The sequence below is a fragment of the Lynx rufus genome, unplaced genomic scaffold (assembly GCF_022079265.1).
Source record: "Lynx rufus isolate CCGP_SWC_20201006 ecotype Redwood Valley unplaced genomic scaffold, mLynRuf1.p SCAF_18, whole genome shotgun sequence".
Taxonomy (NCBI): domain Eukaryota; kingdom Metazoa; phylum Chordata; class Mammalia; order Carnivora; family Felidae; genus Lynx; species Lynx rufus.
In genome coordinates this window covers 18,247,047-18,256,742 of record NW_025814832.1, presented here as the reverse complement: position 1 = coordinate 18,256,742, position 9,696 = coordinate 18,247,047, and the positions used below count along the sequence as shown (strand labels likewise).

At 41.5% G+C, this 9,696-nt stretch overlaps 1 protein-coding gene across 1 annotated transcript; it reads right to left on the bottom strand.

Moving 5' to 3' along the window:
• Nucleotides 1-2,193: 2,193 nt before the first annotated feature.
• SMIM36 (small integral membrane protein 36) lies at nucleotides 2,194-2,475 on the bottom strand. Its single transcript, XM_047080522.1, has one exon. It carries the CDS (start codon nucleotides 2,473-2,475, stop codon nucleotides 2,194-2,196), a length of 282 nt encoding a protein of 93 aa, XP_046936478.1.
• Between the last annotated feature and the right edge of the window lie 7,221 nt (nucleotides 2,476-9,696).

Below are 9,696 nucleotides of genomic sequence, written 5' to 3'. Positions count from 1 at the left end.
GAAAATATAATTTTTCTGATAAAAATGTGAAACAGAATTCGAAATAAATATTTAAAAATCTGAAAACAAAATAACTTGGATTATCTTTATTTTTCGTATGGCTACTTAACAATCCCAAGGCAAAACAACGCCCATCGCTGAAATCGGCAGAGCAGGATGGGTCAGTCCCTCTTCTTCAGTTTTCTCTGGGATAAATTGAAATTTAATTTCTCATTTTTTCTTAACAGTTTTGGAAGCCCTCAGGCTTTCGTAGTCAGTGAACCCTATGATTTGTGCTTCCAAGCTCTGTTCATGCTATTCCTTCTATCTAAAATGACATTTCCTGGCTTACCCTTCAAGCCCCCAATGTCTGGTGGTCCTTCCAGAAAAATAGCTGCTTATTTTTCAAGGCAAATAATCTTATCTTTGATGCCTGAGTCGAAGATGAGATTGGCCATTCAACATTATTTAAATGTTTCCTGAGCTCCTTCTGTGTGGTAGGCACTTCTGTCTCTAGGGACTCCTGCACGCTGTGTAGACCGTCAGAGCATCTACAAGCTTCCTTGTCCTTCATGGGCTAAGCCATGCCTGACTCCTCCTTTCTCTATCAGGCAGCAAAGATGAGAGGGAGCAGTCACGACACACTCGTTTCTTTGTGTTTCTACACACAGCCAGATTGGAAGAAGGGGTTTAATAAATCGCTAAGTGGATATGCAAGTTACTTTGAGCTCGGGGAAGGGGAGGATTAATAAAAACATACACTGGAAGGAGTAATTCAAAATTATGGAAATAGATGAGTGAGCAGGGAAACAAGTCTATTAGTTAACAGTAACAAAGAAAGGGAGAGAGTGGTGCTCGGGGGGGCGAGTGGACTAAAACACGATGGAACCTCAACATTTTGTGGTGAGTCTTCAGTAACTTTGTACTGGAACAGGACTGGAGATTAAGCGTCTTGATGAGAAGTATGAAAGGGAGTATCATTATATATTAATAATTAAAAATTTTAATAATCATGAATAATAAGCTAACCTTATGTGCCAAGAACTGTCTCAAGTGTTTTCAGTGAAATAACTCATTTAAATACCCAGACGGCCTGGAGATCTTACCATGAGCCTTGGGGCACAAGGAGGTGGCTTTGGTCACACACCTAGTGAGTGGAGGAGATAGGGTTTGAACCCAGGCTCCAAGCTTTGTCAGTTAGCCACTATGCTCTAAGATGACTGCGCCCCCCCATGACTCACACGGGGGAATAGAATGGGAGGAGCTGGTATGTATACAAAGAATGATAATATTAAGTCTGGACAACTTCAATGGTTACCTTGTAAAGAGGTAATCTGCTGAGTATAGGATAGATTTGAGCTAGGCTCTTTCCTCATCACTCAGACACACACACACACACACACACACACAGACACACACTATTGCACTCTGTGTTTTAAACCTTTTCAGGAGGAGTGGAAGAGGCTGCCCCAAAATATGACATTTGGGCATATTGATTATTTTGAAAAAAAGTTACTTGAAAAAGAGCTAGTACAAGAAGGATGCTCTGACGCTCCTCTGTCTCCTTGAAAGCAGGATATAAATGTCCCAAGGCGAAGGTGCCACAACACATTCTTGTCACCAGAAATAGGGAATTTGGGTCCAAGAAAGCTATATAAACAAATCTTGTTACATCTTCACTAATTTACTATCCCAAACCCAAACTTCTCCAAACTTCCTTGCTTTTGCTTTGTCAATTCTTCACAGGTTTTTTTTTGGACTAAAGGACATAAAATCTGCCCACCCTGGTCACTTCTTTGAGTCTCATATTTTTTATAGGGCCCCAAGGGTAAACATTAAACTTGTTTTTCTCCTATTCATCTGTTTTATGTCAATGTAGTTATTAGACCAGCCAAAGAACCTAGGAGGGAAGAAGGAGCTTCCTATCAAATGTCAATCTCTCCTAGAAATGGCAAGGGCATCACCAGGAAGGGACCAACAACCAACATCACTATACAAGAGTATTAATGAGATTTTTGCATCCGTAGAACTTGACCAAAGGCCACTTCAGGCTTCTTACCTCAAATGTTTGCTTCATCCACAAAGAGGGTGACAAGAACGTAGAAGGTAAGGCAGAACTCCCACTTACATAGCCCAGCAAGACCAGTGCAGCCACGTGGAGAACAGCTTGTCCAGAATGTCTAGTGCTCTCTCCCCAGTAGCCCTTGGCCGACCTCACACCACTGTGCTTTTCTTCCCTAATGGAACAGGATCCCCAAAATGAGGGCTGGGCCTCCTTGCCCAGAGGTCCCCTGACGTGCTCTGCTGCATCACCACCAAGTGGATGGAGGGCTGGGCATCAAGAGTGGTCTCAGGAGCATACTCCTTACTGGGGTCCTTGCCTCGGCAGTCATACAGCACGCAGGAGATGAGGAATACCAAGAGCAAGATGACGTAGCTCGCTACTAGGATGATCAGGTTCAAGGTGACAGGGTCGATCTCCAAGTAAAACTCCATCACATCTTTCACGGTTAGGAAGTGGGTCTAGAGAAAGGCAAGGGGGCCAGTGTGGGCATTTCAGGGAGCAAACTCTAGCTCATTGGAATAGCAGTGCTGGCTCTGGGGTAAACATACAATAATCCCCACTGCTCCGGGAGACCTCACAGATTAAAGCTGCTCAGTTTAATAACTTAAGCTCTTGCTGCTAATACCACGGCCACCAAAACACAGAAACTGTCTCTTGTCAATTCACCTCTATAGAGAGAGAAAGGGATGGTTCGAGTATTATTAAAGTGTGGTATATACGCACAGAGCCTATATAATTCCTTATCTAAACAGGTGGTGTGGTGAGCCAAAGTAAGTGTTGTTAATAATAACACACTGTTAACAAATGGAATTGTCCTGGAAAAATTGTGTAGCACGGTCACACTCTATGTACAGAGGCTTACATGCCAAGTATTCATGCAGGGAGTGATGTGGGTGAGCAGGTCACTGGGTCTTGGAATGGACATGTTTCTTAGAAGAGGGGCGCACTCAGCACCTGACATTTTCACCCTTTCTTCACTTGTTGTTGGTTTTCAGTCATTCATTCAAAAACACTTTGTGAGCACCTCTTGTGTTCCAGGCACTGTACCTGACAGTAAGAGAAGCATTTAGCAGGGGAGACAGACAAATGGCACAGGTCACCATTTAATTAAGCACAGTGTGAAGAAGCTTATAAAGGACAAGGAGAGCATGATACGAGGGTGTGTTGTCCCAAGGTGGGTCAGAGAACACTTCCATGAAGAAGAGACATTTAACCTATGACTGGAAGGATATGCAGACTTTGGCCAAGTTAGGACAGAGGGGAGATTCTTTTAGTCATGGAAAAAAGCATTGTGAAAGATCTGAACAGAAAGAGGCATGCAAAATGGGAGAATTGAGACAAGGGCAGCATGACTGGAGTACAGACAGAGAATGGAGACCATAAAGGGAAAGAGGCAGGTAGGGGTCAGATGGCAAAGGGACCTGTGTGCCAGACTTGAGATTTGATCCTAGGGCAACAGGATGCAGGGAAGTGACAGGACCAGATTTGTTTTAAAGAGATGGCCTTGGCTGCTGTGTGGATGCAGAAAAACAAGCAGATTGAAAAGAATATGAGAATGCAGGTCTCTCTATTTATAAATCATCATCCTGCCCCAATAGTCCTGCATAGGGCCAACCGTATGGGTGTGCATCCTTTGTGTAGATGCATGGAGCCCATGCTCCAAAGGGCCCCAAACCTGTTTAATGCTTTGCTGTCACCATTTTAAAATTATTAGTCATTATTATTTTGGATTGGGCTCACAAATTATGCATCTGTAAATACATATCATCTGTATGATATATACATTTTTGGCAAGACAGGACTATTTCTCTAAAAGCTAATGGGACTCTGATACCTTCTAGCTAAAGGCCCAAGGTCCCAGAGGTCTGCTGGCTTCTCATCGTTGTTAGGCTTTAATGACCTAACAACTTCCTGTCTGGACTCTTTAAAAAAATTTTTTTTAATGTTTGTTATTTATTTTTGAGAGCAAGAGAGACACAACACAAGTAGGGGAGGGCAGAAAGAGAGGGAGACACAGAATTAAAAGCAGGCTCCAGGCTCTGAGCTGTCAGCACAGAGCCCGACGCTGGCCTCAAACCCACAAACTGTGAGATCATGACCTGAGCCAAAGTCAGATGGTTAACTGACTGAGCCACCCAGGCACCTGTGCCTGGTCTCTTTATGCCCAGTTTCCATGGCAACCTGAGGGTTCAGGGATGCTGTAGAAAGGAGTTCTTATTGCTCTGGAGACCTTTATAAAAGAAAATATTTTATGATCTGTGGTCCTGGACTAACCTGTGGAATTATACTTAAGCAGATGTATACTCAAACACTATAGGTTAGAATCTGTTGGATTTCTTAGGAATACAGATACCCAGGTCAGCTCCAGATATGTTGAATTAGAATCTTTGGGGTGGGAATCTGGGAATCTGCATTTGTTAAACATCTTTATAATTTTGATAATTTTGATATGCAACCAGGATAGAGAATCATGGCCATAGAAGTGTGAAAGCAGGGTCACCCGAAGCCTTGGTTGGCTGCCAAGAGATGTCAGAGGAGATTTTCACCAGAGACTTTTCTCTTTTTATTTACTTTATTTTTTTAAATTTATATCCAAGTTAGTTAGCATATAGTGCAACAACGATTTCAGTAGATTCCTCAATGCCCCTTACCCATTTAGCCCATCCCCCCTCCCACAACTCCTCCAGCAACCCTCTGTTTGTTCTCCATATTTAAGAGTCTCTTATGTTTTGTCCCCTTCCCTGTTTTTATATTATTTTTGCTTCCCTTCCCTTATGTTCATCTGTTTTGTATCTTAAAGTCCTCATATGAGTGAAATCATATGATATTTGTCTTTCTCTGACTAATTTCGCTTAGCATAATACCCTCTAGTTCCAGCCACATAGTTGTAAATGGCAAGACTTCATTCTTTTTGATTGCCAAGTAGTACTCCATTGTATATACATACCACATTTTCTTTATCCATTCATCAGTGGATGGACATTCAGGCTCTTCCATACTTTGGCTGTTGTGGATAGTGCTGCTACAAACACGGGGGTGCATGTGCCCCTTTGAAACAGCACACCTGTATCCCTTGGATAAATACCTAGTAGTGCAACTGCTGGGTCATAAGGTAGTCCTATTTTTAATTTTCTGAGGAACATCCATACTGTTTTCCAGAGTGGCTGTACCAGTTTGCATTCCCACCAGCAGTGCAAAAGAGATCCTCTTTCTCCGCATCCTAGCCAACATCTGTTGTTGCCTGAGTTGTTAATGTTAGCCATTCTGACAGGTGTGAGGTGATATCTCCTTGTGCTTTTGATTTGTATTTCCCTGATGATGAGTGACATCGAGCATTTTTTCATGTGTCGGGTGGCCATCTGGATGTCTTCTTTGGAGAAGTGTCTATTCATGTCTTTTGCCCATTTCTTCACTGGATTATTTGTTTTTTGGGTGTTGAGTTTGATAAGTTCTTTGTAGATTTTGGATACTAACCCTTTATCTGATATGTCGTTTGCACACATCTTCTACCATTCTGTCAGTTGTCGTTTAGTTTTACTGATTGTTTCCTTCGCTGTGCAGAAGCTTTTTATTTTGATGAGGTCCCGATGTTCATTTCTGCTTTTGTTTCCCTTGCTTCCAGAGACATGTTGAGTAAGAAATTGTGTGGCCAAGGTCAAAGAGGTTTTTGCTTACGTTCTCCTTGAGGATTTTGATGGCTTCCTGTCTGATATTTAGGTCTTTCATCCATTTTGAGTTTATTTTTGTGTATGGTGTAAGAAAGTGGTCCAGGTTCATTTTCTGCATGTTGCTGTCCAGTTTTCCCAGCACCACTTGCTAAAGAGACTGTCTTTATTCCATTGGATATTCTTTCCTGCTTTGTCAAAGATTAGTTGGCCATACATTTGTGGGTTCATTTCTGGGTTCTCTATTCTATTCCATTGATCTGAGCATCAGTTCTTGTGCCAGTACCATACTGTCTTCATGATTACAGCTTTGTAAAACAGCTTGAAGTCCGGGATTGTGCTGCCTCCTGCTTTGGTTTTCTTTTTCAAGATTGCTTTGGCTATTTGGGGTCTTTTCTGGTTCCACACAAATTTTAGGATTGTTGTTCTAGCTCTGTGAAGAATGCTGGTGTTATTTTGACAGATATTGCATTGAATATGTAGATTGCTTCGGGTAGTATTGACATTTTGACAATATTTGTTCTTCCTATCCAGGAGCATGGAATCTTTTTCTATTTTTTGTGTGTCTTCTTCAATTTCTTTCATAAGCTTTCTATAGTTTTCAATGTATAGATTTTTCACCTCTTTGGTTAGATTTATTCCTAGGTATTTTATGGGTTTTGGTGCAATTGTAAATGGGATCAATTCCTTTATTTCTCTTTCTGTCACTTCATTATTGGTGTATAGAAATGTAACTGATTTCTGTGCATTGATTTTATATCCTGCCACTTTGCTGAATTCATGGATCAGTTCTAGCAGTTTTTTGGTGGAAATATTTGGTTTTCCATATAGAGTATCAAGTCATCTGCAAAAAACGAAAGTTTGACCTCCTTCTGGCTGATTTGGAGGCCTTTTATTTCTTTGTGTTGTCTGCTGTGGCTAAGTCTTCCAATACTATGCTGAGTAACAGTGGCGAGAATGGACATCCCTGTCTTGTTCCTGACCTTAGGGGGAAGCTCTCAGTTTTTCCCCATTGAGGATGATATTAGCATTGGGTCTTTCATATATGGCTTTTATTTTTTATATATTTATTTTTAAAAAATTTAATCTTTATTTATTTTTGAGAGAGAGACAGCATGTGAGCAGGGAGGAGCAGAGAGAGAGAGGGAGACACAGAATCAGGTTCTAAGCTCTGAGCCATCAGCACAGAGCCTGACATGGGACTTGAACTCACGAACTGTGAGATCACGACCTGAGCCGAAGTTGGACACTTAACCGACTGTGCCACCCAGGTGTCCCTCATATATGGCTTTTATGATCTCGAGGTATGATCCTTCTATCCCTACTTTCTTAATGGTTTTTATCAAGAAAGGATGCTGTATTTTGTCAAATGCTTTCTCTGCATCTATTGAGAGGATCGTGTTGTTCTTGTCCTTTCTTTTATTAATATGATGAATCACATTGATTGTTTTGTGGATATTGAACCAGCCCTGGATCCCAGGTATAAATTCCACTTGGTCATGGTGAATAATTTTTTAAATATATTGTTGGATACAGTTGGCTAATATCTTGTTGAGGATTTTTGCATCCATGTTCATCAGGGAAATTGGTCTATAGTTCTCCTTTTTAGTGGGGTCTTTGGTTTTGGAATCAAAGTAATGCTGGCCTCATAGAAAGAGTTTGGAAGTTTTCCTTCCATTTCTATTTTTTGGAACAGCTTCAAGAGAATAGGTGTTAACTCTTCCTTAAATGTTTGGTAGAATTCTCCTGGAAAGCCATCAGGCCCTGGACTCTTGTTTTTTGGGGAGATTTTTGATTACTAATTCAATTTCTTTACTGGTTATGGGTCAGTTCAAATTTTCTATTTCTTCCTGTTTCAGTTTTGGCAGTTTATATGTTTCTAGGAATTTGTCCATTTCTTCCAGATTACCCATTTTATTGGTGTATAATTGCTTATAATATTCTCTTATTATTGTTTTTATTTCTGCTGTGTTGGTTGTGATCTATCCAACTTCGTTCTTGATTTTATTTATTTGGGTCCTTTCCTTTTTCTTTTTGATCAAACTGGCTAGTGTTTTATCAATTTTGTTAATTCTTTCAAAGAGCCAGCTTCTGGTTTCATTGATCTGTTCTGTGGTTGTTCTCTGGGGTCTGCTGGGACCAGGTGGCCTCACAGCCCCTACCAAATGTCGTTACAGCAGGGGAACCACCTCTTTCCATGTGGCCTGAGGATCCCCAGACCTCACTCTGCTCCTGGGATTCACCTTTCCCACCAGAGCACTGCCAGGTATTGAGCTGTGGAGTTTCAGACTCTGCACTCCCCCTGTTTATAGAGTCTTAATGGAATTTAAACCCTCTCCTTCCTCCTTTCTCCCTTTTTAGTTCAGTCCCTGCAGCTGTTTCCACTTTTCCACTTTCTCTCCAGCTGCTTTTGGTGGGGGGTGATTTTCCCATACTCTCTCCCTATGTCCATCCTCTCTCCACAAACAAAAACATCTCCCTGCTCTCCGCAGCTTCCCTCTCCCCCAGTTCACCTCTCCGCACCATGTACCTGCTGAGTTCTGTGGTTCAGGTTATGCAGATTGTTGTGTCAATCCTCAAATAAGTTTTCTAGGTGTGTAGGATAGTTTTGTGTTGATCTGGTTGTATTTCACGGACACAAGATGCAAAAAAAAAAAAAAAATCTTCCATGCTGTTCCGCCATCTTGGCTCCTCCCCTAAACAGAGACTTTAACACCATCTGAGGCTGTGTCCCATAGGCTCAAAGAGTTCTTTTTGTCAGGAAGAAGTCCCTTTCCTGATGGCAATTTACATTTACCAAACTCGTCAGAGACTGCTATTTAAAACAGAATACCAGACCCACCTGGGTGGCTCAATTGGTTAAGTATCAGACTCTTGATTTCTGCTCAGGTCATGATCCCATAGTTCATGGGATCAAGCCCTGTGTCAGGCTCTGCACTGTCAGCACAGAGCCTGCTTGGGATTCTCTCTCTCTCCCTCTCTCTCTGCCCCTCCCACCACTTGTATTATTTCTTCCTCTCAGAATAAGTAAATAAATGTAAAAAAATAAAAAGAGTACTATTATTAAGTCATAGTGAAAAATATAGTTGTCATAGGTTGGAAGGGTTTGTGCTAGACCAGGCATAGTTTTTTCTCCCTAGAGGCAGATCTACAATAAAGTTTAAAATTTATATAATAGGGGCGCCTGGGTGGCTCAGTCGGTTGAGTGTCCGACTTCAGCTCAGGTCATGATCTCGCAGCTCGTGAGTTCAAGCCCCGCATCGGGCTCTGTGTTGACAGCTCGGAGCCTGGAGCCTGTTTCAGATTCGTCTCCCTCTCTCTCTGTCCCAACCCACTCGCATTCTGTCTCTCTCAAAAATAAATAGACATTAAAAAAAACTTTAAAAAAATAAAAATAAAATTTATATAATAAAGTTATAAAATAAATTTATAATAAAGTTTCTTGATGAGCACAGCATCTCAGCAAGTGGAGTGTTCTGGTGCACCTGTAAGTCACATGCAGTGCTCCTGGATTACAGCAAGGCTTTATTTACTTATTTATTTATTTGAGAGAGAGCACAAGCAGGGGAGGGGCAGAGAGAGGGGGGGGGAGAGAGAGAGAGAGAGAGAGAGAGAGAGAGAGAATCCTAAGCAGGACTCATGCTTAATGCAGAGCCCAATGTGGGGCTTGATCCTATGACCTTGGGATCATGACCTCAGCCAATATCAAGAGTTGGGACGCTCACTCTGACTGAGCCACCCAGGAGCCCCACACAGCAAGGCTTTAAGAGACAGCATTATGTACCAGTGAATTCATTTTTCTGCCCACTCTGAACTCTAGATTCTTGACTTCTATAGTAAACTGATGTCTGTACAGCACAGGTTTTTCCATGTAAGAATATTTAGGGAAGTTCTTTGATGACTTTAAATAGAGGACACAAAAATTTGCTAAAATTGACTCTGAAATGAGAACTACGCACATTTTAGTCCACATTAAATTAAACTGAA